This window comes from Scophthalmus maximus, chromosome 15 (assembly GCF_022379125.1).
Source record: "Scophthalmus maximus strain ysfricsl-2021 chromosome 15, ASM2237912v1, whole genome shotgun sequence".
Classification (NCBI taxonomy): Eukaryota; Metazoa; Chordata; class Actinopteri; order Pleuronectiformes; family Scophthalmidae; genus Scophthalmus; species Scophthalmus maximus.
The window spans coordinates 5,878,787-5,906,396 of NC_061529.1; the positions used below are offsets into that span (position 1 = coordinate 5,878,787).

Consider the following 27,610-nt stretch of genomic DNA (forward strand, 5'->3'; position numbering starts at 1 on the left):
TTATAAGTCTGCAGGAAACTGTCAATAAGTTAAAGGCAATCAGGATGACGAATTACGAAAAATAACAGCAGCAATAATAAATTCAAATAGAAGTTACCAAATGTCCTCAGAGGAGAGCATGTACCTGTTAATGAGACTAAGTCACACAGAATAAGAACCATGTCATATTTCGCAAATAAAAGCATTTTGTTCCACTTTTCTACACAGACTTATAACGGTCCAATGATCCAGGAGGAGATGAACTCTGCCTCTTCTGTTTCACATCAACAGGTGTGTGTTTGCATTCTTCAGAGTATTTTGCATGAGTCTGATGCATCACTGCTCCTCAGAGTTTAAATTCTTATGTCGCAAAGAGTCTGAACCGTTTTCACACACTCACACTGAAAACTGCACCAGGATGAAGTTGCCAGTAACTTTGTTTGTCTTGCTGGGATTCCTGAGTCAGGGTGAGAGATTCTGATCTTTTTTTTGCTAAAAATATGTTTTTTTATTTATCTCCATGTGCTAATAAAGAATTTCTTCTGATGCCTTTTAATTTCTCATTTCAGAGTCGTCTGCCAACCAATTTCTGACTCAGACTGACACATCCAAGTCTGTTAGTCTTGGAGGGACTGTGAACATCCGAGCCAGAGGGAGTTCAGACATTGGTGCTGACCTCAGTTGGTACCTTCAGAAACCTGGACAAGCTCCCGAGCTCCTTATATACAAAGCATCAAGACTAAACTCAGGAACTCCGTCTCGATTCAGTGGCAGTAGATCTGGTTCTGACTATACCTTAACCATCAGTGGCGTTCAGGCTGAAGATGTTGGAGATTACTTCTGCTTTGGTGCTCATGGTGGTGGAGTGTTCACACAGTGATTCAGAGTCGTACAAAAACCTCCTTCAGTTTGACTGAAGTGAAACTGGCCTGCTGCAGGTGCACAGGGCTGCTGAAGAGACTGTGAAGAGATGAACTGGTGCAGTGATCACAACAAAAGAGTCCTCAAGCACAATGAACCTAAACTCAACTGAAACAAACTCCACATAGTTTTATTTTATTTTCATAATCAGCTCCATCTAAAACAACATTATTCTTGGACTGAAGTTACTGAGTGAATCTGATCTAACAAAAATCCCAAGAGAAACAAAAGAGCTCCAATTTATTGTTTAAGATTGAAAAAATAATACTTAAAATGTAGTTTTCTCTATTGAAATGTGAAAAGAGTAATAAAACTGAAACTTCTCTTGTACTGTCAGTATATCATCAGGTCTGAAACTAGAATCATTACATATATATTGTTACAAGAAAAACAAAGACTTTGATTTATTATAACAAAACGTTTTATTGAATGATGATTGAATGTTGGGGTCATATTTTTAATGAATAAAAAGTTTTTAATGGAATGAAAACTAATAAGAACATGAAGCAGAATATGCAGATGATCAGATTTGTGAAAACAACATAGACACTAATACACAGAAGAAAGTTGTAAAAACCTGCAGACTATATCTGATAAGAGGAGATCTGTAGCTTCACCATGATTTCTATCAAAGGATGAATATCATATCACACAGGAAGTGTTGATGGAGCTCTACTCTGAGCAGCGGTCAGGGTCCAGGGTTTGAGTGACAGGGCTCTGTCCAGTCAGACTGGCCTCACAGCTCACTGAGCCCGCCTTCCTCCACTGGTCTGCAGGGAGGCTCAGGGTGCTGCTCCAGCTGTAGTGGCCGCCGCTCCCCAGGAGGGCCAGGCTGCGTGACACCCCTGAGGAGCTGCTGCTGCCCCCCACCTTCCAGGCCAGGCTCCAGGCTGAGGGGAAGCCCCCGCTGGCCAGACACACCAGTGTGACACTGTCCTTCTTCAGCTCTTCACTGGAGGGGGGGAGGACGGTCAGGGTGGGCCGCACCACACCCGCTGGAGGAGAGGAGGGGGAGGAGAGGCAAAGGAATGAGAACGAGGGAAAATGACATACAAGGTGATTTCTTGTGTTTTATATGATAAAACAGAAGAACTTGTTCTACTGCTGAACTCATCAATCACTCAGTATCAAACCATCAGCTACAGGGTTCAAGTGTCACTGTAACTACAGAGGTTCACTGATAATGATTATTGACGACATCTTCATATTTGTTTCATAAAGTGTGACAGTGAATAACTCGTCCCTGTGGTGATTTTCTTCTGTTTAAACTCACAGAGCTGAAACTCTCATGTGAAAACAGTTAGAATCATCTGTTTCTATCACTTCCTCGTCACGACATGAATCGTGAACACAAAGCTGAGCTGCGTTTACTGATAAAACCTTGTTTTTGTTCAACGGGAAACCAGATCAGATTTCAAATCAATATTGTTCTTTGTTTTAAATAATAAAAACAAAATGAAGTTTGGCTAGAAGACCGAACATTTTACTGTCCAAGATTTCTGAGCAGACAATGTGATCAGCTTTGCTTCATAAACGGCAAAAATTAACCAAATATATTAACACAACTGAACATATTCAAAGTCTCATTCAATATTTGATCAAAGTTATAAATGCTATATTTTGTACAAAGTAAAAATCTCTGGTACTTACAGTCAAGGATGAGTTTGGTTCCTCCACCGAAAGTGACCCACAGTGACACAAAGTCATTATGTGGCCGTACAAAAACCTCCTGCGCTGTGAACGAGCATCTATCCACTGACAACAACCTCTGCTGTTTCAAATAACACAGAAAACATCTCCCTTTTTTCTTCAAGTATTTTGCAGATAAGGAAGGAAAATAAATATGACTTCTTTTTTTTTAAATTTCATAACTTTCCTACATCTAGATAGATAAACAATAACGTCTCCTTAAAGTCTTTTGTCTTTTAATATTTTTTCCAAAACCATTTTTGGTTTATACACAGTTAAATAAACAGTGTATTTCAATATTCATAATTTACAAACTCACATTAAGCATAACTGTAATTTATAAGTCTGCAGGAAACTGTCAATAAGTTAAAGGCAATCAGGATGACGAATTACGAAAAATAACAGCAGCAATAATAAATTCAAATAGAAGTTACCAAATGTCCTCAGAGGAGAGCATGTACCTGTTAATGAGACTAAGTCACACAGAATAAGAACCATGTCATATTTCGCAAATAAAAGCATTTTGTTCCACTTTTCTACACAGACTTATAACGGTCCAATGATCCAGGAGGAGATGAACTCTGCCTCTTCTGTTTCACATCAACAGGTGTGTGTTTGCATTCTTCAGAGTATTTTGCATGAGTCTGATGCATCACTGCTCCTCAGAGTTTAAATTCTTATGTCGCAAAGAGTCTGAACCGTTTTCACACACTCACACTGAAAACTGCACCAGGATGAAGTTGCCAGTAACTTTGTTTGTCTTGCTGGGATTCCTGAGTCAGGGTGAGAGATTCTGATCTTTTTTTTGCTAAAAATATGTTTTTTTATTTATCTCCATGTGCTAATAAAGAATTTCTTCTGATGCCTTTTAATTTCTCATTTCAGAGTCGTCTGCCAACAAATTTCTGACTCAGACTGACACATCCAAGTCTGTTAGTCTTGGAGGGACTGTGAACATCCGAGCCAGAGGGAGTTCAGACATTGGTGCTGACCTCAGTTGGTACCTTCAGAAACCTGGACAGGCTCCCGAGCTCCTTATATACTACGCATCAACACTATACTCAGGAACTCCGTCTCGATTCAGTGGCAGTAGATCTGGTTCTGACTATACCTTAACCATCAGTGGCGTTCAGGCTGAAGATGTTGGAGATTACTACTGCTCAGGTTATCATGGTGGTGGAGTGTTCACACAGTGATTCAGAGTCGTACAAAAACCTCCTTCAGTTTGACTGAAGTGAAACTGGCCTGCTGCAGGTGCACAGGGCTGCTGAAGAGACTGTGAAGAGATGAACTGGTCCAGTGAACACAACACAAGAGTCCTCAAGCACAATGAACCTAAACTCAACTGAAACAAACTCCACATAGTTTTTTTTTTATTTTTATAATCATCTCCGTTTAAAAAAGACAACAACATTATTCTTGGACTGAAGTTGCTGAGTGAATCTGATCTAACAAAAGTCCAAACAGAAACAAAAGAGCTCCAGTTTATTGTTTAAGATTGAAAAAATAATACTTAAAAGGTAGTTTTCTCTATTGAAATGTGAAAAAAGTAATAAAACTGAAACTTCTCTTGTACGGTCAGTATATCATCAGGTCTGAAACTAGAATCATTACATATATATTGTTACAAGAAATACAAAGACTTTGATTTATTATAACAAAACGTTTTATTGAATGATGATTGAATGTTGGCGTCATATTTTTAATGAATAAAAAGTTTTTAATGGAATGAAAACTAATAAGAACATGAAGCAGAATATGCAGATGATCAGATTTGTGAAAACAACATAGACACTAATACACAGAAGAAAGTTGTAAAAACCTGCAGACTATATCTGATAAGAGGAGATCTGTAGCTTCACCATGATTTCTATCAAAGGATGAATATCATATCACACAGGAAGTGTTGATGGAGCTCTACTCTGAGCAGCGGTCAGGGTCCAGGGTTTGAGTGACAGGGCTCTGTCCAGTCAGACTGGCCTCACAGCTCACTGAGCCCGCCTTCCTCCACTGGTCTGCAGGGAGGCTCAGGGTGCTGCTCCAGCTGTAGTGGCCGCCGCTCCCCAGGAGGGCCAGGCTGCGTGACACCCCTGAGGAGCTGCTGCTGCCCCCCACCTTCCAGGCCAGGCTCCAGGCTGAGGGGAAGCCCCCGCTGGCCAGACACACCAGTGTGACACTGTCCTTCTTCAGCTCTTCACTGGAGGGGGGGAGGACGGTCAGGGTGGGCCGCACCACACCCGCTGGAGGAGAGGAGGGGGAGGAGAGGCAAAGGAATGAGAATGAGGGAAAATGACATACAAGGTGATTTCTTGTGTTTTATATGATAAAACAGAAGAACTTGTTCTACTGCTGAACTCATGAATCACTCAGTATCAAACCATCAGCTATAGGGTTCAAGTGTCACTGTAACTACAGAGGTTCACTGATAATGATTATTGACGACATCTTCATATTTGTTTCATAAAGTGTGACAGTGAATAACTCGTCCCTGTGGTGATTTTTTCTTCTGTTTAAACTCACAGAGCTGAAACTCTCGTGTGAAAACAGTTAGAATCATCTGTTTCTTTCACTTCCTCGTCACGACATGAACCGTGAACACAAAGCTGAGCTGCATTTACTGATAAAACCATGTTTTTTTCAACGGGAAACCAGAGCAGATTTAAAATCATGTTGTTCTTTTTTTTAAAATAATAAAAACAAAATTAAGTTTGGTTAGAAGACCGAACATTTTACTGTCCAATAGTTTTGAGCAGACAATGTGATCAGCTTTGCTTCATAAATGGCAAAAATTACCAACTCTATTGAAAAACTGAATTTAATCAAAGTCGCATTCAATATTTGAGAAAAGTTATAAATGCTATATTTTGTACAAAGTAAAAAATCTCTGGTACTTACAGTCAAGGATGAGTTTGGTTCCTCCACCGAAAGTGTACCACAGTGACACAAAGTCATTATGTGGCCGTACAAAAACCTCCTGCGCTGTGAACGAGCATCTATCCACTGACAACAACCTCTGCTTCTTCAAATAACACAGAAAACATCTTCCTTTTTACTTCAAGTATTTTGCGGATATGGAAGGAAAATAAACATAAATTATTTAATTTTTTTCAAGTTTCATTAGTTTCCTACACATAGATAAAGAACTAATTAATCCTTTTGTCTATTAAATCTTTTTTTCCCCCAATTTTTTTCACAGTTAAATGAACAGTGTACTTTAATATTAATAGTTTACAAACTCACAATTAATCATAGCTGTAATTTATTTATCGGCAAGAGACTGTGTTATTACATTAAAGGCAAACAGATAAATCATACCAATAACAGTGTATACAAACCGGTCATTAAATCCTCAACTGCACTTCTAATATTAATATTTCCTTTTATTCCAATAAGATCATATATAGATGTTGTAAATCCAAGTAGTGATGCTCCTGGTTTTGTGTCACACGTTGCCTTCAGTCTGTTCATTTCCATAGAGTGGAGGCTTTGCATCGTCAGCTGACCCTCCAGTGAACTGAGAAGGTTTATAGTCCTGTGAGTTCAGCGCTGCAGGACTCAGACCCGTCACGTCGACACAGCAGAAACCACAAACCACCATGACTCTCATCGTCACCATCCTCATCTGGACGCTGGCCTGCTGCAGCTTCACAGGTTCTCTCGCTCAGCAACACGACGTGCTGCCTGTCCTCTCTCTTCTCTCTGCTGATAAATCAATGATTTGGGTGTTTTTTTGTCTACAGGATGCAGCGGCCAGGTGACTGTGACTCAGCCTCCAGAAGTGACATCTACTCCAGGATCCACTGTCACTCTGACCTGTAAAACCAGCTCTGCTGTTGCAACGTGTGGTGGTGGTGCTCCGTGTATGTTCTGGTACCAACAGAAACCTGGACAGACCCCAAAGCTCCTAATAAGAAAAGGGAGCACAAGACATTCGGGAACACCAGCTCGGTTCAGTGGCAGCGGAAGCAGCTCTGACTTCTCTCTGACCATCGGTGGAGTTCAGACTGAAGATGCAGCAGTTTACTACTGCAAGAGTATCCATTTAATAAACGGAGCAGATGTGTCGACACGGTGAATTACAGTCGTACAAAAACCTCCCCCAGTCAGACTGCAGAGACACTGAGCTGCTGCAGCAGGAAGAGACTGTGACACAGACCAGTGGACACAGAGCCGACAGTAACCTCGCCAAGCACGAACTAACGCAGACTCACATTCGTATAAAGATACATGACACTGAATCTCCCAGACCTAAAATTATAGAGGTTAGAAAAAGCTTATAAAAGGTTTTGTTGATTTTTTAAAATATATATTAGCAGAATAACTGCTTTGCATTTCATTACGCTATTTCGCCTCTGTTATTACAAATTCATGTAGCGAAACTAATATTTGCATATTATTTTGCCCTGAGCATTTCTTATTTCCACAGAGGAGAAAAACATAAAACTATTTTCTCCCTGAATGTATACGAAATAAAATTACTCAAGTGCTGTACTTGCGGTTAGTACGTTCATGATGAGGTGGTGCACGAGAGAATTCCCGCTTTCTGCTACATTCTCCTTTTCCATTTTTAAGGAAAAATACTACGTTTCACGGCAGGTTTTACAGGTTAATTGTCGCAGCAACTTACAGCCATTTAGAGTCCCCAGAGGATGAATCCTCCCTCCCTTGAAATGTCTCAGTGACTATTGCATTTGATTGCAAATGAAAACTGGTTCGAATAAATATGATTCATCAGCCGACTCCTTCCTGCAGGGCCTTTTTGTTGCTGTTGTTAGGAAGTTAAAGGAAAACAATAGAGGCGGCGTTTGGTTGAAGACGAGGATTAAAACGTTATTGGATTGGTCACAGGTGACGTGGGCACAGACAGGAGAGATTGTCAAGTTTGGATCTGTTCCCGGATCAGGATGGACACAGTGACATCAGAAGACTCACGGCGGCAACTGAATTAACGAGGCACGCAAACAACACTGTCCCCTCGCCGACCTGCGTGTTTCAAGTCCACGCCGACGCCTCCGTGTTCATGCCAAGTGTTGACATTGAGGGCCTGTCCGTGCACGCCCTGACCCCTGAGCAGAGGACACACCCTCACGTCATGGTCAGATCATAGGACACGCACAGTGTCAGGACGTGCTCCTGAACACAGAGGACTGAGAACTGTGGTGTGTTGCCTCGGCGTCCGCCCCCCCCCCTGGTAATCCCGCCTGCACAGTTCAGTCGCTTTGCGTACACGTGGCGAAAGCCGCGGTCCGCCGTCATCCTTTCTCTGTAGAAAGCAACAAAGGAATCAGCGGTCATGTATGCAAAAAGGGGGCCGCGTAGATCTAGATCTGCAGATGTCACTCATCACTGCAGCTTCTGTCTTGTTTTGATGACTTTTTTTAATATATATAACTTTCAACCTTCTACATAACCAAAAAACATGATTGATTGGAGGATGTGGGACCAACGAGCCATTCGTTAAAAAGTTGCTTGACTTTGTCCAGAGGTCAAAGTGCAAGCACCTGTTTAACGAACGGGACGACTTGGAGGTGGGTAGTAATACTGTAACTCATAATGATCTATGAACGGTGGAGCTAATCTGTGCTGAGGACTTGTCTTCAGCCTCTTTAATAAGCCTGAGTGGCTGCGAGGGAGCCTCTGTGCCAGCGGATAGGGATAATCCCTTTAGGCTGCACTTTACCAGGAATCAGCCAGTCTACACTTCCTCTCTCTCAGACTTGGGTGAGCTCGTCAGTGTGAGACGAGCGCCACATTTGATCAGATCCGCGGCGCCGCCCTCCGCCTTGTGGGATACACACTGGTCAACCTCACCGGCCCCACGAGAGATCCGTGTATCTGCAGTCACTCCCGAGGGGAGTGGGGGGGGTGGATCTGCTGGGATACGGACCGAGTGTAAAACCACGATGGGGGCGCTGAAGAAGTTTATGAAGAGAGTGGTGTCGCTGAAAATCCGGGAGTATGTGACGGACTACTGCAAGAGGAACGGCCTTCTGACGCTCTCGGTCTTTGCTGTGGTGACGGGCTGCGTGCTCGGATTCCTCCTGCGGTCGTTCAACCTGTCCACGCAGGTATGGATGAACGGATATCCAGTCGGGACGTTTTTAACTTGTCCTGCACTGAAGCTTTAATAGTGAGAGTGGAAGCAGAAAATCTGGCAAAAACAAAAAAATGTTAGAGGATGTGCAAGCAATAGCTGCTATAACCAATAAGACAAATGACTGTCTGCATGAAACCATAGAGAATTATCATTATTATAGTTATAACCCTATCCAGCAAAAAGTTGTAGACATGCACAGTCGGCAAGTAGCTGGAGATCACCAGGGAGAATTCAGCAGCTAAAGAGCCTGACATTTCTCGCAGGACTTACTGGAGAACAAAACAAAGCTAAAAGAGATGAAATAAATCAAGATGAATGTTAAAAAAGAAAGAAAAGGCAACTGTTTGCAGTATGAGATAGTGACATGTCAATGTGTGTTTACAGCTTGTTTCCACACGTGGCCAAAGTAAAAATTACTTTTTACTTCAATGAATTCATTATTTCATGATTATTTTTTTGCTCATCAAAGTTTTTTTCAACGAATAATCCAGAGAGGTTCCAACGTCTGGGTGAAGGGCAAACGCGCTCCGACTGTGATGTAAGATGCTCTAATCGGAGACAGTCTGAGTCAGTGATTAGTGTCCAGTGTGCTCAGGAATGTGACCTCTGACCCCGCAGCAGCATGCAAAACATGCTGCATCCTCATCCGCCCAAGCAATTAAAAGAAATTGCGCAACACAAGCGGGGCTTTTCCAAAATAAGTTGCTCTACCTGCCGGGTGGAAACGTGAACAATCTTGTCATTAGTATGCTGACTCCGATATTAATCAGAAATGAGCGTTGTGTGATTCAGAAACAAGATGACATGTTTGACGTGGATCTCCTTCATTTGATCTTAAACAACTTAACTGTGCTGAACAATTCACTCAACAAAATCAGCCCTACCCCCGCTTAATTTCACTTGTATAGTGGAAGTTTGTGACGATTAGATATTGAAATCAAATCAATAAAGGCTTGTAATTGAGCTATTGAAAATATATTTACATGTGAGTCAAAGGAGAGAGATAAGTAACACAGAAATCGTTTGGCAATATGATCTAAAAGAGGGTTGTGTTTGATTTTAATTTAAACAAAACCAATATGATCCTCATTAACCCACTTCATAAAATGTAAAAAGAGAAATCAAATCACAATCAGAGGCTAGGTAAAACATTTTGTGTTGAGTGTAGAGATCATAATCTTTAATAAGACCTGAAGTGTATTTTTACGACATCAACAGTAAATCAATTTGCAAAACAGATTTGTGCATCGTTCTTATCCAGGTTGTGACTCCAAAACAACAAAAACAACAACAATATAATAATAAGAATAAGAATAATAACCATGGAACATTTACAGTTGCAAGTCCTTGGGAGGCATCAAACATGGAACAAAATGAATTTACTCAGTATCAGATTTATTACTACACTTAATATTGCACAAATACACTTGACATGATTTTCAGCTTTAGGATGTAATGTTGGACATTACAGTATGAAAAGCGAAGTTTTTTTTGTTTTTTTTGTCTGACACAGGCCAAGATCTACTTCTCCTTCCCTGGAGAGCTGCTGATGAGGATGCTAAAGATGTTGATTCTGCCGCTCATCACCTCCAGGTGAGAGAAGTTATCACCTGCATTAGAAACTCAAACCACAGCTGCGGACACACAATTTGTTTGCTGAAGCTGTTTAATTCTGTCAGAGAGGGTCCATGAAATCCTCCCATACCAGCAGATAAAGATTACGACTGTAAAATTAACCATCACCCAAACAATCCCTCACATAAGTAAGGGATGTTTTGTGTGTGTTCTTTTCCTGTCACCTGCAATTCTGGACGAAAACAATATTGGTATCCGATGATCGATTTTCATTCTCAAAGAAGAAACTCTTTCTTTAGAGGTGAGGGGGGGAAATGTTGGTGGTTCATTAGCAAAAACAATTAATGCTGCATCCATACAAGATGCTGACTTTCAATCTGATCCGGAAGAAAACTGCTCCACATCATTCGCTCCTCTTTCCCCCCAGAGTCTTCAAATCTAATGTAATCTACTTGATGATTTTAACGAGAGAAAAACATCTCAAATGCGAATGAAGAATACGTCTGCAACAACTGATTTACCTTTAAATTAGGAATTTTCATAATTCAACTCACATAATTCATGATTATATCTAAAGATATCTTCCAAATGGATCTTTTATATGAATATAAACAGTAAATGTGTTTTATTATTACTCCAGAATTTCCCCCCAAATATCAATTTTTTTCTATAAATTGCTAAATGTATTAATCAACCCATGCCACACCTTTTTATTGACACCTTTTTTTAAACAAAACAAACAGCTTTTCACACGTCCCGTTTCTCCCATCCAGTCTCATGTCCGGCCTGTCAGCCATGGACACGAGGGCGAGCGGCCGGCTGGGGGTCCTGACCATCACCTACTACCTGTGGACGACCTTCATCGCCGTCATCGTCGGCATCGTGCTGGTGCTCATCATTCACCCGGGGACAGGCTCGGAGAAAGACGGTCACCACGCGAGCTCGGGGCCGGTCATGACCTCCGCTGACGCTCTGCTGGACCTCATCAGGTGAACGTCACACTTTGCGAACGTGGCGGTTGGATCACTAGAGCCAATCAGCTCTACTTGCTGCTCTGACCTCGCTGTTGAAGTAACAGACAAAAGAATATATTGAGTCACACACGGTTTGAATTAGTTCTTCCCTTCCCTGGACCAAAGTGGTGGACCAACCATCGCTGCCAGAGAATGGATAGAAGCTTGGAATACAGATCGTCTATTCGTTTTATCCACTAGGTTGAATTTTCTTCCTCTTCGGCGTTTCATAAAAGGATATTATAGTTAAAGAAGAAACCAAATTAGTACTTTCTTCAATTTGTTGCGTGTTGCGAAGGCGATTTTTCCATCAGCAGTGGCAGTGGTGCTGTTTTTAGATTTAAGATCTCAATGGAAAGAGTAATGTCCACCTCCAGTCCCCCCCTCATGGGATTTTCCAGAGATTCAAGATTTTCCACCTCAATCTTATTAGTGTTGTCCAGGGTTAAGATTTGCACTGCAACGCCAGTTAACGCCCCCGGAAGAAAAGAAAAAAACCCAGTTGAGACCCAATTGGATCCAGTGCAGATCCCGTTCACGACGTGTCAATTCCTCAGGAGCAGGAAGCTCCCTGACAAAGAGACGCGTGGCGTTAACAGCTTTAGCAGAAATCCCCGAAAAATCCTCAGCGGCTGAAGCGTCCTGAAACGTTTGTTCTGACAAGTGTTGAGGACTCCACAAGATATGACGTGACAACACATTTCCATAGTTCACAGGACATCACGAGTCAAATCGTACATCTGATGGTGAACTCTCTTTTTGTGAGTGGGGTTGCATTAAAACCAGTTATTAAGTGCTGGTAAGATATTTGCAGCGTCATTCCCATGCGGCAGGTGAGCTAAGAATAGGGAGACACTTAATTGTGATCTGTTAATCCTGCACTTTCTCAGAAGGTCCTTGTGCAATGTTGCGCTCTGTGAGATTGCGTCTGCAGGCCCCCCGTGTGTGTGTGTGTGTGTGTGTGTGCGCGTGTGCGTGTGCGCTCGGGCTTACTGCAGGGCAATTCACGCCAGGGATCCACTAATACTTTCCTCTTAAACCCGATTATTTTGGAGTGCCGCGGCCCGGTGTGTATCCGTGGCTGTTTTCAGTCCTCTTGCGCGTTCGACGAGCTCGGCGCCTGGGGTTCAGTGTCATTGACGCACTGTGCTGTATCCTGTGCACACATCACAAATGTCCCAGCACAGGGAGCTGCCGGTCCCCCTGGACTTTGAGGGGCCTGTCGCTGTTAATGCTCCTGTTTATCACGTCAATAATTCATATAGAAGCATTTTACCATTGTAGCTGCTCAAAAGTGGAGCATGCTCCTTTTTCATATACTGTCGGGTGGTTTCATTCCAATATTAAGGATTATTATCCAGCCACATTCAGACACTGTGGGACTAATCTCGTATTATCAGTGTGTAATTTCTAACATGACAATGATCAGAAATTCAGCCTAAACCTCTTTTGAATCTTGTAGCTCCGTGCATCTTAAATACATTCCCCAACGCAGTAATTCATGACGTATGAACATTACTACACTGCAGTCAGCTCAGATTGTACCAGGAGAGAGACATTTTTTATAAGCCTTTCACATACGGTTCAACATAAAAACTGTTGACCAAAGAACATGTTCTGTTCGCTCTGGAGCTTTCAGTCATGTCAAATGTTCTTCAACTGCAGATAGAGTTTGGCAAGTTTTGATGGTTTGCAGATTTGTTGAAAAAGCGGTGCAGTACTGACACAAACGCAGATGTTACAGTTAGTAGATTTAAGAAGACAACAGAGGGTAGAGTTTACAGACGTGGTGAGGCAGGCGAGGAGAATCAAAAAAACAAAAAAAAAAACATTTGCCATGCTGTTTCTCTACGGACACCATTTGACATACTGTATTTGTCTGTGCACCGTCTTTCACAGGAACATGATCCCGTCGAATCTAATTGAGGCGACTTTTCAGCAGGTGAGTGGACAGAAGGAGGAAACTCACAGTTGGACTGTAAGATGCTCTTCATTCACTCAGTGTTCAACATCGACATATTGACAGATCCCCGCTGTTGTGCTCTTTTCGTCCAACCCCAGTACCGGACAGATTTGGTTCCCATCGTGCAAAGCGCTAATGTGAAAGAGTCTCAGGCCAACTATGTGTATGTCATGCCCGACTACCACAACCCTAGCCTGGGCCACCCGGTCTTCCTGGAGATCACCCCTGCACCCGACATCAAGTACAAGATGGTGCCCAGTACGAGCAAGGGCATGAATGTGCTGGGTATCGTCATCTTCTCGGCCACCATGGGTAAGACCACCCACTCGTTATTGGATTATACTTGATTATACTTAATTGAGCATAATCTTTACGGTAATACTTTCAAATGAATCCGCCTCCTTGAAGGTTTATTTTTTCCAGTTGTACTGTAAAGTCATTATTACATTCATGCATGATACAATTTTGGGTTGCCAGGTCTGCTACACAAATCCGTTTTCTCTTATTTTAGCTTTTTTGGGGGGGGGGGGGGAATATTAGACAAATTTGGGGTCTCAGGTTTTTTTTAAACCTCCTAGAAGGAAAAGTGGTGCAAACATCTCATGGACATCTCATACATGACAAAAGGCCTCTGTGACCTTTTTTGTACAGGGCCACTAAGTCGATTCAGAGATGTATTCTTTTCAAAATATTTATCTAAAAAGTAAACAGTCACTGCAGCTCTCAGATAAATGTAATGGGGAAAAAGGGATAGATAAAAGTATAAACAGGTTATGAGAACTTGAATCTGTTCCCAGGTCTGCTGCTGGGGAAGATGGGAGAACGTGGCGCGCCACTGGTCAACGTGTGCCAGTGCATCAACGAGTGCGTCATGAAGATAATTAACGCGGCGATGTGGTAAGTCGGCGCCTTCTCACTCTCTCTCACACACACACACACTTTCAAATAAACACTTCTGCCTCACGCACATACATCCAAAGGAAACAGACTACGAACAGTTCACAGAGTAGAGCCAGATTATGTCTAAAAATAAATCTCACACAACAACTTAGGGTCACTTAAAGTCACCGGTGACGCAGGCAATTGCCTGGCTGCCCCTGACCTGAAAGCCCCCCCCCCCCAAGAATAAAGCTGATTGAGTTTATCTAGAGCAACTTAGAACCCCCTTAAATTCGTGAATGTGAATCGACACCATGGTCCAAAACCCTCCGACGAGGCCCCCGGTTTTGATGTAGGCCCCTTCAGGTCCCTTTTGCCTGGGGCCCCTAAAGTCCCTTGAAACGCCCCTGTTCATATATAGAAACACACCTGGTTGGTGTACAGCATCGCACAGTCTATTATACAGTGTATAACGTATGAGTGTTGGAATTATGTGGACATACATCCAGACATTACTCACATCTGCGGCCTTTGAACGTCTCAGTCCACAGTCATGGGCGGCTGTGGCTCAGGAGGTAGAGCAGGCCGTCCACTAACTGTAAGGTTGATTGTTTGATCCCCGGCTCCTTCGGTCCACGTGCCAATGTGTCCTTGGGCAAGACATAGAAGCAAATGTGTACAGAAGCGCTGTAGGTATGTGTGTGTTGAATGTGAATACGACTGTTGGGTGGTCACCAAGACGAGAAAAGGGGCTATATAAATGCAGTCCATTTACCATAATTTCGTTATCGTAATATCGTTCCTCCTGTGCAGGTACTTCCCCTTCGGTATTGTGTTCCTTGTGGCCGGGAAGATTCTGGACATGCACGACCCTGCTCACCTGGGAGAGAAGCTGGGCATGTACTTCATCACGGTGCTGTCCGGTCTGTTTGTGCACGGCCTCATCCTGCTGCCTCTGTTCTACTACTTCTTCACCCGCAAAAACCCCTTCCCTTACATCAGAGGGCTGCTGCAGGCTCTCGTCATTGCACTGGCCACATCATCCAGGTACGAGGATATTCCAGCCATCTAGATGTAGCCCAGTTTGTCCAACGAGTACGTCCGTGCACATCTTTGGCCTTCTTCCTCTTGCAGCTCGGCCACTCTGCCAATCACCATGAAGTGTCTTCTGGAGAACTGCGGAGTGGACCGGCAGATCGCTCGCTTCGTGCTGCCGGTGGGTGCGACCATCAACATGGACGGGACGGCGCTGTACGAGGCAGTGGCGGCCATCTTTATCGCACAGGTCAATGAGTACGACTTGGACTTTGGCCAGCTGGTCACCATTAGGTGAGAACAGACGCCGGACTCACCGTCCTCCTGCCGCGGTTGGGTTTGTGGAGTGGAAAACGGCTGTAACATCTTGGCTCATGTCTCACCAGTATAACAGCGACGGCAGCCAGCATCGGGGCAGCTGGGATACCTCAAGCGGGTCTGGTTACCATGGTGATTGTCCTGACCTCGGTGGGGTTACCGCCTGCTGACATCTCGCTGATTGTGGCCATCGACTGGGTTCTGTGAGTTCCATTCAAAATGATAATCCCGCGGGGAGCGTCAGTGGCTATTTGGCGGGACGGCGTGTAAACGATCTTCCATCTTTTTTTTCTCAGCGATCGCTTCCGGACCATGATCAATGTTCTCGGCGATGCCTTAGCCGCGGGGATTATGGCTCACATATGCAAGAAGGACTTTGAGAAAGCAGCCGCAGCCGCCGCCGCAAAAGCCGCCAAAGCCGCCAACGCCACTTCTACCGACACCGCTTCTGCCGACACTGCTCCCGCCAACAATGGCGGTGGCCCGCAGCGGGTGAGGATGAGGAGGATCATTTCTATTTGTTCAGGTTATATGAATCCTCTGAAAACTAGTCAGGAAAATGTTTGTTTATTTTTAAATCATAATATTGAATATTAGGCAACTATCAAAGAAACATTTCGAGAAAAGAGAAGTCTCCAGTCATGGCTATCAGCTCTGTATGACTGGGACACAAAAGTACTTGGCGCTAAATGCTAACATCAGCATGTTAACACCCTCACTCGGGATATGGACTTTGATGCAGGTTAAGAAAAGCCAGAGAGCACTTGTAGTGAGACATTTGTGTAACCCTGTGTTACTATCACATCATATTTGACCCTTTAGTTATTTCTGTTCATGCATCCGAACGTGTGGAGTTACGCGTTTCCAAAATGTGATCGTGATTCGTGTTCTAACATCAGAAAAATCCAACCTTTGAGAACGACTTTCCACAGTCTCAACTAACCGTGCCGCTGTTTGCCTCCCCCGCACAGAGAGACACGGTGATCTCCTTCGGTAACCAGAGCGTGGCGATGTCCGACGCTCCTCTGATCGCTCACCGCTGCGATTACGTGTTCGAGGTGGACGGGGACCACGTGATAGAGAGGCCTGTGGCCTGCTACAACCTCTGCCAAGTCTGAGAGCGAGGGGGATGCCGCCTTCTACAGTGAGCCAGATTCACCCCTCGGGGGTCAAAGGGGCCGTCATCTGAGGCCCCTAAAAATCCACTTAGGTTTCCATCCCAAATGAGACCAAAGATTGAGTATGTTGCGGTGTGAGAGTGTAAGAAAAAAATCCCTAAATGGATTGGTGCCATGCCGAAAACGGAAAAACCTCCATTACTTGACGTGCACCGTGTGTCTCCGGTCGTTTTTGACAGGATGACGGGAGTTGTGAGGAGATGCATTTAAAATATTGTTTGAACGCACCCTACAGACACGATGGCGTTTTGCAATATGTGCATTGGGTGATTTATGTCAGCTGGACGTTCCCGGGGGGGGGGCGTGTCCTACAGGAGGTTTGATTGCAGGTTCGGACGGAAGTCAAGGTTATGAGTTGCCTTAACCTGATGTCAGTTGTGGAAATGACACTGAGAGCCTGGAAAGACTTCAAGACATCAAAAAGTGATAGACTCAAATTAATCAAATTCATTTTCTTCAGGTGACTCCATTGTTAGATATACGGTATTTACAGACGGACATTAAAGCAACATTCGCACAAATATGTTCATTATTGTAGTACAAAGAAGAATATGATGTTTTTATACTTCATGCTTTAATTGTGTTGATGATGTTTTCTAAATTAAAAAAAAAATGGATGCACTCACAATTCATGTTAGTCCTTCATGATTCTGAGAATTCTGCAAAAGTGGGTATAGGACTGTGAGATGCAGTGTTTGCCAACCCGGGGGTTATCCCTGCCTTGACCAGACAACACACGGAAAGACAAGAGATATTAAGAGTTTTTAGTATTTTTAGTATATATACTGTCACAATTACATAAAAGGATGTTAGCGCAATAAGAAAAGTCCAAATTGAACGCGGTACAGTGTCAAAATGTTTCGCTTTAACTTCATTTAAGCTACAAAAAAAATTAATGCTTTAATTAATTCTAAAAAATTACACACTGGAGCTTTAGGATTTATTATTGTGATATTAAAGACCCACTTGTTGGTATGGAGGCTGAGTTCCAGGAGGTCACATGTCGAAGTTTGAACTCCCAAATGGCTTCTGTTGGTCAGGACAATGGCTTGAAACTCATTGCCACTGATGTGATTAAGATTTACATTTGTTAGGAATCCTCTATCTAAAAGATTCTCTGGGAAACTGTTTTAACTTGTTTTCAAAGAGATTAAGGTGAAGGTATTTTTTCTCTCCATGCTTAAAAAAAGAAGAATTGTTCCCCTGTTGATGTTACTTCCAAAGTTCAGGTAAAAATGTGCGGACGTGGCGCCACCATCTGGTCTCAGGAGGTCACGACTGGGCCCGCACCATGTGATCAGCTGACGGCCCGAACCCGACACTAGCGATGCTCATCCTGAATCACATTTTCTTGCTTTCATCATTTGACGTGTGCGTCTAGCCCAGCCGACGAGTTCAAGGGGTTATATATTCATCTCACAACAATGCTATTGCACAATGATTTTATTGAAATGATCCAATGTTAGAAGACATTTACTGGACTTCAACTTAGTGTCCGTTCCAAAAAAAATAATTCCCAAAACACAAAAAAAATCAATAATCCATTAAAAACACTCCAACAAGTAACAAGTATAACCGCATACATTGTCAGATAAATGTCTGCGCCTCCACTGATGTGAAATACACCATCTTCACTTATAAATTAAGGCGGAATGCAGTTTATTCTTACTGCCCCTAAAACAAATTCACTTGCATCCTTTCATGCGAAATCCAACTAGACTGCTGAGAATAAAACTAAGCAGTAACATAATGTCAGTATAAAATAAGAAATTATCAAACAGATGACAGTTCAAGACTACAACAAATTCCTATAGCCTGCTTCGAGCAAGTCACAAAGTATTGCACAAAGGATTGTGACACAAAAGTAACACGTAAAAATGCTAAATCAAAAAGCACTTTTTAAGACGAAAAATCTGAAGCTGTGGTAGCAAAAAAATAACTCCTTTAAGAAATAGATTAAATACGCAATTTCATTAAGTGTCAGGTGGAGACGTTTGTTTTTTTAAAAAAAAGTGAATCCTAAAATGTGTGAGCAAGGTACCGATTTCTAAGATCCGTTAGCTTCTTTTAGCTCAAACACTGAGTGGTTCAATCTGTGGTCAGGTTGATTCTCAAAAAATAAAATAGAAAAAAAGTACAGTTCCGATGCTAATCCTCCGCCTTTCAAAAAGACGATCTGGCAAAATTCGTCACTAGAAAAAGGTGAGCGGTCGCGTGTGAGTTATCTTTTCTTAATGGACGATATGTGACGAGTTTCACTCAAAACTGAGTACTCATCAATTAACAGTAAAAAAAAAAAAAATCCAAGCAGTGGGATTGGTTGGTCTAAAATCTTGAATCTTCAAATTAATATATATATTTTTTGGCAGTGCTATCAAACACAGTCCTGCCCAAACAGCACCTCAGGCAAGATGACAAAAAAATTCCCATAATTCAACTCATAACTGCTGATAAGACTTAAGTACCTGAAGTGACCACATCAGCTAAATTTACTTATGTTACTGTTGTGTGGTTTATACCTATCTGGCTCTCAGAAATGTTGCGTCATGAAATGTGTGATGGACAACAGTTTTCCTTCGAGTGTCTTGATACAGTTTAAATAACCTCATCTCAACTAAGAGTTGGTCAACGTCTTGTTAATCTAAAATAATAAGTCTGTCTCAGACGTTTTAAAAGACTCCACTGATATTGGTGGACCAGGGATTTTTTTTATCAACGCTGCAGATTTGCTACTAAAAAAAATAATAGAACATAACTCCAAACTAAATCTGGAAAAAAAAGGTACATTTAAAAAAAATTAACAAACCAAACAAAACGCTCAGCGGAACGAAATAAAATTTAATGGTTTATGTTCAAAGTGAAACAACCAAAAACAACAAAAGAAAAGAAAAAGCAAATCTAAACTGAAATCATTAACAAAAAGGCCATTTAATCTCTCTCCAAACTTGAGATGAGCACTCATTAAAACAAGTTTGTGACTCAGACGGTAACAAATAAAAATCTATAACCTTTAGAAAGAAAGAAAAAAAAATTATATTTAAATGAAGGAAAACAAAACAGAACAGCAAACTGAGCCTGAATGATGTTTCTCTCAGTCAGCTTCAGATATCGCCTTAGTACCTCCTGAAAACAAAAAATCAATAGATGTGTTTTACCTCGTGGAAATCTGCTCTGGGGGTTAAAGGATCAAATCTCTCCCTGTCTTTGGTCCATCATAATTCCCTACTCATTGACTGGGGATCATATTTTCTACAGGACTCTCCTGTGACGATACAACTTAGAATAAAAAGACAATTTACACAGGGATAACAAAACAAAAAAAGGAAATTTTTCCTCCAGAGCGCGTCATGTTTAAAATCCGTTAACCAGGTAGGAGGGTGAGCGACGTCGAACAGACTCGATATTCATCGCAACCTAATACGGATTGGTTCAAAGTGCTTTGCTTGTAGATTGACTCGGGACAGTGAGTGGTGGTGTTGTCTGCGTGTCCACTGGATGATCACTTAAGGCAACTATTTCTACTTCTGATGAAGATCCAGGACAAAGCACTACTCTCCCAAGAATGAAACAACCACTGGCTCGTGGCTAAATATTGTTTTTCCACTTTCTTTAGACTTAATTATCCACTAAAATTTAGACACGTATCTGCAGGTCTTTCCTTTACGCTCTGTTCTTTCAGCGCTCTTGTTGGCCTGCCTCTTTTATCTCGTCCCCGCAGTTACACATGCAACAACTACAGACAGCAATTTCAGCTTTTTAGATAATTAGACAAGGGGATATATCTTGGGCTTTTGCACTCAACATCCTCTCCCTAAAAAAGTCCACAAGCCACAAGCATGAGCAAAAAAAGATGGAAGAAAAGAAAGAACAACAATAAATCAGCCTTGGACAAGTAACAAAGGTGCAGAAGAGTGAACGTTTCATTTAACTCTGAAAACACTTAAACCCAAACTGATGTGCCAGACTTTGCAAACTCGTACTTAAGCTCTCTCAAATAAAAGCCTGGTGCAGGTCATTTCCCCCCCACCCCCTCCTCCTCCTCCTCTTCTTCTTCTTCCTCTACACCTCATTGTCCAGCCCCCTCTACTTGTGGCCCTTGCTGGTCTTGAAGGACACTTGCAGCATCTTGTCGCCGAGCCGGTAGCCGTTCAGGCTCGCGATGGCCATGGCCGCCTCCTCGTAGTTCGTCATGGTGACGAAGCCGAAGCCCTTGCACTTGTTGGTGTTGAAGTCGCGGATCACCTTGACATTGGTGACGGCGCCAAAGGGGCCGAACATCTGCCAGAGGATGCTCTCGTCGGCGTCCTGGCCCAGGTTGTAGATGAAGATGCACCAGCCGGAGGTGGAGTTGTTGGGAACGCTCACACTCCCCATGCTGCCCATGTGGTCGACACCCATGGGTGAAAACCTGGAATGAGACGGATTTTCAGTCAGACACTGTCATGAATACCAGTATTCAATCACTATAGGGCTGCAAGTAACGATTATTTTCATAATCAATTAATCTGTTGATTTATCGATTAGTTGTAAGGTCCATAAAATGTCGATCTTGTTTCCCAAAACTTCAAGATGATGCTCTGTTTCATACACCAAAGATATTTACTGTCACTGAGGAGCAAAGAAACCAAGAATATTCACATTTAAGAAGCTGGAATCAGAGCATTATGACATTTTTTTCATACAAACTACTAGAACTGATTAATCGGTTATCAAAATAGTTGGCGATTAATTTAGTAATCAATTAACTCTTGCGGCTCTAGATCACTAATGTCCGAACTTTATCCATCAAGTCATCCTTTAACCCTGTGCATTAACTTGTTGCTTTTTTTTCTATCTCTGCAATCAAGTTCTATTCAAAAAAATAAAAACAAGGACCACAAACTGCTTTCACGAATGTTTCTCCTTATTTTCTTCATGTTTTTGATATGACTGTTATGTTTCCCCACTTGCCTTATTTATTTTTTTTTCAAACAACACACCAATGGCTTGTCTTAAACTAGTTGTGGTTTGATAATAACTAACTCAGTGTTTGTGAACGTTCAAAAACACCCCTCACCTAAACCTCTGTGCCTGGTGGTGCAGGGGCCCTCCGAAGCGTCGGGACTGGTTGTGGTAGAGCTGAGAGATGAGCTGCGTGTTCTTCGCTTGGTTCGGGTTGGCCGCAAATTTCACAGTGATCGGCTCGACGGCCCCCGCTGGCTTCTGGCCGTTCAGGTTCTTGACGGCTTCCTCCGCCTCCGACCGCTTGTCGAACCGGATGAAGGCCACACCGCGGGAAACACCTGGGGACCAAAGAGCAGCCGGTGACCACCTATTCTGGTACAAGCAGCTAATGCTGCTCTCTGGCGGCTTCTACTTTTTTGTTTCAAAAACAAAAAAGGGGAATTTTTTACAAAGCAAGGAAGTCATTCACCTGCTGTACCTGTACCCTGATCAACAAGTACCCGAGAGTTAATGATGCGTCCGTAACGTGAGAACATGTCCTCCACGTCTTTTTGGGTCATGGCCTTTGGCAGGCCGCTGATATACAGGTTGGCATCCTTTATTGTATCAGAGCTGGGCCGTGCGAATGAAACCTGGTAACAGGAAGCAACAATCGCCAGATTACAACTCGGCAACTGACAGACAATAAAAAAATAAAGTAACAAAAAAAACTATCAAAAGTACTTGAATCTATCAAGCCTTTGACATTTCAACAACTTGTTTGTATTTACAAAGACAATAATATCAGGTGTTTCATAAGTTACAATGTCTATTTATCAAAAAACAATGATTTTTGGTTCCACTGGAAATAAATAAATAAAATGATGTAATAAACAAACTGTCACCTAAGACGTTTTAGGTATTGAGTCTTAGGTGTGAGCAAAGGATGAGTGAAATCAGAAGCATAACGGAAAAAAAATTAATGAAATCAAGATGATCGAAAAGGTAATTTAAAAAAAATTAAATACAGTAAATACATCTGAGAGAATGTGAATCAAATGAAATAAGTAAAATTAAAGTCAAACTCAACAGACATGTCAGAAAAGGGGCAGTAAGTGAGCTGTGAATGCACTATCACTTCCTCGGGCTGACATGTTCTAGCTAGTTAGCGGACAGCACAGGAGCCACAGGAGTTATATGACATGACATCTTTGGTTTGAGAATTGTAGAACACCTTATTGCACGTTACCTTGATAGTTTTGGACTGTAGCCTTAGTCCGTTCAGTGTACTGATAGCTCTGTCTGCATCACTAGGGTTAAGATAGTTAACAAATCCGTACCCTAAACTGTGGCCTAGAGAAAAAAAAAGGAAAACAATAAAACAAAACAAAAAAACGTTGTATAGTTCAAAAAAAGCTGCAAACAAATAAATATCTTTTAAAAACTAAAAACAAATCTTAACATTGCATGCTAGGTTTTGAACAAACAAACAAACAAACAAACAAAGAAACAGTCTACAAGTGAAACAGCGTTGGGCTGGTTGGAGCAAATAAAACAAGTCTACGGTGGAGGAAAAACCTACGATCCAGCACAAGCAGGAAAATTAATTTGGGATTTGGTTTGAATAAAAGTTACACTAGAGAGCAGAGGAGGCGGAAAACACTCCTTTAGTAGATAGCGGGCCAGTAATGAAAAGCTCAATTGAAAATTGAGCGGAAGGACCAAACTATTCTCTACGTCATAAAGCTGGAACGCCACTGATGTACTCAAAGGCTGTGCATCTTTTTCTTTTTGCCAAGTCTATAACAGCAATCCTTTGCCATTTAACAAAAAATAAATCATCTTGTGTTCAAGCGGCAGTCTGCTCTTTCACAGGTCTTATCGCTTCAGAGCGTGGCGTACCTGCGACTTTGTCGCGGATCAGCTTGGCGGACTCCACCTCCCCGATGCTGCTGAAGAGGCTGCGCAGCTCGTCCTGCGTCATGCTCTGGGGCAGGTAGTTCACGATCAGGTTGGTCTGGGCGTCCTTGGCCTCGTCCCCTCCCATATGGTCTTCGTAACCGTTTGACATGTCATACACCTCCTGTAAGTCGGCCAGGTGGGCCGGGAAAAGCACAAGAGCAAGATAAGCATGCAGAGTACGCAGAGATCTAAATAATAATAAAAAAAATAAAATCAAGAGAAACGATCCAAAAAGCAGCAAACTTTGCACCTCAAAATCAATAAAAACTAATGACTTTCAATTTAAATCCCTGCCAGCTGCACAAAGTCCAAATAGAGTGAACAGTCACTGTCCGATACATAATTTATCCCCTCTGAGCTTTGCTAAGCACCTCGCGTCCACCCCGCTGCCTCGAACAAACCCATTACATCACCGACAGACGCGGAAACTACAGCATACAGTGGAGTGGGTACAATAACAACACAGGAGGTGAGTGTTAGCTGAAAAAAGCTGGCGCTTCTACTTAGGCACCGCTTCATTCAAAAAAAGGGAAATAGTGTTGATGTGGGGAGGACCGGTCATTTCTTGTTACTTATTAGAATTAGAAAACAAAGTTAAGCTTTGTTGCCATCGTCCTGACTTGTTTTTAAAAAGAGTATGAAAGAGAGGCGGAGTGTGTGTGTATGTGTGTGTGTGCTGCAAACACGAGAGAGGGGGAGCTGCGCAAGCATCAAACACTTATTTCATTCAATCAAACATTAAAGCAATGCCACAGTGAATAAAATAAACAATGGGATGACTGTTTTAATTTCCTTGTTCTTTTTAAACCAATTAGCCAAATATTCATAGTTCTGCAGATGCAGTGTAAATTCAAACAGAAATGTGCAAAAGAATGTTATATTCACAGATTAGTTCCTGGTTGAAAAGGGCTTTGAGGGCCCAGGCAGTGTGATTATAGTTTTTAATACAACAGCATAACAGGGGGTCTAAAGTTAGACAACCACATAATGGCAACTATTTAGCAACACTTTCAGCAGCCACTGAACAACATAAAGGGCCACACACACACAAAAGATTTGCACTTGCAAAAGGAGTTAAGTAAATTATCCACAGATTACCCCAATCGTGTTGCACTGCAATCTGCAATCTCCAGGAGATTCTGAGATTAGTTCATGACTTAGTTCACACTAGACGTTTTTATTAGCCCGATTTTCCACTCACTGACAAGGCGAGCCCCAGACCTGAGCCAAATTGGTGTTCGATTGGCAATCGACAATCTCTGTGTGAACTCTTCAAAAACATGCTCCACAAGACGCTGCCTGCGACTTGATGTCCTTCTGACTGGACAAGTTGACGACAAAAAGGTAATCGAAGCGCGTAGGAGGTTTCTCCAGGTGAAAGATTGTGTATCAACCACGTCGCCAGATAATTGTGTAGTATGAACTCGCGACTGCAAGACACCCAATCAGAAGTCGAGTGATCTCGGTATTAGTAAATGATGTACACTGCCCAGGGTAAGAACGAAAATGATCATCATTGTAGTTACAAAAATATATGCTTCTGCTATCTGTAGAACACAGCGTGTCACGGTGGACACATTTTGCTGGTGGCTGAAATGGGATCAGGCCTGAAATGGGAACCCGTCCAGCGGTCAACCTGACAGAGGTCCATTCATGCAAGAGAAGGGATGTGATTGTGTATTCTGGTGGGTAAGATATACTGCCCGAGAGCATGAATGAGGGTCCTGTATTCAACCAGCAAACATGGGCAAAGCTGGTGGGAGCTGGTATGCGTGTTTGTTTTCTGATTTTTTTTCCTAATGCCATCTCACTGATAAAGAATAGAAAAAATTGTGTCTGCAAAATGCCTGAAAAGTCACGATGTCTTTTGAACAAATGTATAAACGTGCACTGTTCATTTCCTGCAGACACGTTTCTGAAAAACCGAGCATTTACTTATTTGTCAAACACCTCACCAAAGACATCTGATCATAGTCTTTTGGGTTCAGTCGATACGGTCACATACTCTTTATGTGGGGTTGCCATGGGAGCTGGGGCCTCATACTCACTTTCAAGTACTTAATGTGTCCTCGACGAACTGCCATGAAGACACGTCACTGCTCCTGAGGCTGGATGGGGACAAAGAAAAAAAATATGAGTCAATGTGGCAACAAGCAAAACACGAAGAACGAACTAAATTAAGAAAACGCTCACTTGACGATAACCTGATACCTTTATGATGAACAAAAAAACATCAACAGAAATACATGTAAACGTTTTGCATGGTTCTTAAGCTCAGGTGAGTGTTAAGTAAGGAGCTGGAACTGCTTCTTTGGAAATCAATTAACTGTATGACATGAATTGATCGACCACTAACAGTACAATCAAAAAAGGGTGATCGGTCTCATGCTGTGGTTCAACTGGATAAAACAAGACACAGAAAGAGATGGTCCAGCATTTTCCTCTTAACAACCCCATTGGGAATGATACAACCTGGAATTATGTCATATTTCCAGGTTGTATCACATTTTGCAGCACGCCCCCAGCAATGTATAACTGTTTAAATTAATGTAATTAATGTGACATGGACCCAGATTACCACCATAAAATGAATATATGGATTAGAACCAACTATTTATGATCATGGACGGAAAAAACTATCATCAATAGCATAAAGAATGATCCCCAGATGACAACAAAAGCAGAATATCACTGAAATAACTTAAATACTGAAAGCATTGATCGTTGATAATTGAAATTCCTGATGGTCATTGCTTTTGATGTGTGTGCTTTTTAGTTTCCATGTTCGATTTTTTATTGTGCCATCGACTCCCATACGTTCCTGTGCATGTTGGGTCTGTTTGCTGTGTTATGGTTTGTCCTTTGTGTCATCTGTTGCTACTCTTTCTTTTACTTGTTGTGAAAATTATAGTTTTTTTCCATTGCTGCCCATCTTAAACCAGACTCCCCCGCAGAGGGGATGTTGAATCTCACATGGGACATTCGAATTAAAACAAAAGGACAGATGAAAACAACAACAAAAACGAGAGCATGGGTGTGGTGTGATGAATGAAATCAGTGGTGCTCCTTCATCCATATGAGCACCACCACCCCCGGGGCTCCCGGATGTTCGATCAGGACGTTGGACTACAAGCTTGGTAGAATACTGCTCTTTGCATGAGCCACCACCAGTAGCTCATTCTGCAAAAGCAGCTGATGATGGAGAAGAAGTAAAAAAACAACCACATTCCCTTCAGGGTCGACTGTACACATCAGGCTACTCGTGGTGCTTAATAGCAGATTCACTACAGCAGCAACATGTCACCGTTTCCCTCTGCTAAAAAAAACAACCCGCTTTAATCGTGCACCTTTTTTTTGATTGTTTTTAAATTCAATGACGCTGAGCAGCATCACTCGGTCGATGACTTGCTCACCATCTTGGAAACGTGCAGAGGCCTGACTGACTTAGCGTCACTAGCATTAGCCGGCTAGCAGCTGCACGCTCGCTCACCTCGGATTAGCGGGAACACGCATGTCCCGACCAGTCGACAAAATAAATAAACAGCACCCAGCATTACTTTTCTAAAAACAAAATACGAAAGTATACACAAATGCATGTAAACGTTACGGTGAAATGGTACGAGTACGTGGCGCCAGTGTCGAGTCGGGTTAGCTAACGTAAAGCACCGTGGCCCTATTTCTACAGAGCGTCGTGTCGTAGCGTCTCTGGCCCTCGCGCCCAAACCCGAGCGGCCTGCTGATAGGCCGAGGAGGCTAACGTTAGCCGCCGCTAGCTAACGTTAGCCACCGCTAGCTAACCAAGGGCCGCAGGAGAGACACACGGCGGTCAACTGACAGACCTACACAAACGCCGACGCCAGAAAACATCCGTTCCTCGAATCTTACCAGTTTATTGGGGGGTGTTTCCTGTTTCGTGCCTTCTTCCCCGATTTATCGTTAAATTCGTTTCTTGGCGACGTTCACCTTCCTCCAAGTCGACCTCACGCAGTGCGAGAAGCAGGCGAGGGGAAGGAGCTGCGTGATGAACCCCCACCACGCCCACTCTCGTCCGGCCACGCCTCTGCAGAGACCGCGGCGA

At 42.6% G+C, this 27,610-nt stretch overlaps 2 protein-coding genes and 2 gene segments (V, D, J or C); 2 read left to right on the forward strand and 2 right to left on the reverse strand.

Annotated features, from left to right (window-relative positions):
- Positions 1-4,232: 4,232 nt before the first annotated feature.
- LOC118286155 overlaps positions 4,233-27,610 on the reverse strand; it is a 28,967-nt gene continuing 5,589 nt past the window's right edge. The window contains 2 exon segments of the V gene segment in view: positions 4,233-4,829; positions 5,485-5,522. Of these exon segments, the coding sequence occupies positions 4,507-4,829; positions 5,485-5,522 (361 nt within the window).
- Positions 5,550-27,610, forward strand: part of LOC118286156 — a 29,512-nt gene continuing 7,451 nt past the window's right edge. Inside the window, 2 exon segments of the V gene segment in view lie at positions 5,550-6,240; positions 6,330-6,651. Coding sequence covers positions 6,186-6,240; positions 6,330-6,651 — 377 coding nt within the window.
- slc1a8b (solute carrier family 1 member 8b) lies at positions 6,663-17,269 on the forward strand. The gene is made up of 11 exons (XM_035610345.2): positions 6,663-8,657; positions 10,200-10,279; positions 11,035-11,250; positions 13,174-13,216; positions 13,336-13,549; positions 14,035-14,134; positions 14,930-15,163; positions 15,251-15,445; positions 15,538-15,672; positions 15,766-15,961; positions 16,441-17,269. The coding sequence occupies exons 1-11, from the start codon at positions 8,493-8,495 to the stop codon at positions 16,585-16,587; spliced, it is 1,725 nt and encodes a 574-aa protein (XP_035466238.1). The 5' UTR covers positions 6,663-8,492; the 3' UTR covers positions 16,588-17,269.
- On the reverse strand, positions 18,076-27,575 carry LOC118286151 (ELAV-like protein 1). 3 transcript variants are annotated; one of them, XM_035610348.2, is made up of 7 exons: positions 27,418-27,575; positions 25,581-25,640; positions 23,473-23,653; positions 22,820-22,923; positions 22,061-22,223; positions 21,704-21,929; positions 18,076-21,055 (listed from the first exon to the last, which is right to left on the reverse strand). In XM_035610348.2, the coding sequence occupies exons 2-7, from the start codon at positions 25,614-25,616 to the stop codon at positions 20,731-20,733; spliced, it is 1,035 nt and encodes a 344-aa protein (XP_035466241.2). In that variant the 5' UTR covers positions 25,617-25,640; positions 27,418-27,575; the 3' UTR covers positions 18,076-20,730. The 3 variants fall into 3 exon arrangements, with proteins under 3 accessions (XP_035466241.2, XP_035466240.2, XP_035466242.2); XM_035610347.2 differs by having other exon boundaries at positions 23,473-23,665; XM_035610349.2 differs by lacking the exons at positions 22,820-22,923; positions 25,581-25,640; positions 27,418-27,575 and having other exon boundaries at positions 23,473-23,610.

Bases quoted from the DNA above. Each gene is read 5' to 3' on its own strand.
- slc1a8b (XM_035610345.2), top strand. From the start codon at position 8,493: ATGGGGGCGCTGAAGAAGTTTATGAAGAGAGTGGTGTCGCTGAAAATC. The intron at 8,658-10,199 runs GTATGGATGAAC...TGTCTGACACAG, and splicing joins CGTTCAACCTGTCCACGCAG to GCCAAGATCTACTTCTCCTT. The intron at 13,550-14,034 runs GTAAGACCACCC...ATCTGTTCCCAG, and splicing joins CATCTTCTCGGCCACCATGG to GTCTGCTGCTGGGGAAGATG.
- LOC118286151 (XM_035610347.2), bottom strand. From the start codon at position 25,616: ATGGCAGTTCGTCGAGGACACATTAAGTACTTGAAA. The intron at 21,930-22,060 runs GTGAATGACTTC...TTTGGTCCCCAG, and splicing joins TCAGGGTACAGGTACAGCAG to GTGTTTCCCGCGGTGTGGCC. The intron at 21,056-21,703 runs GTGAGGGGTGTT...GTCTCATTCCAG, and splicing joins CACCAGGCACAGAGGTTTAG to GTTTTCACCCATGGGTGTCG.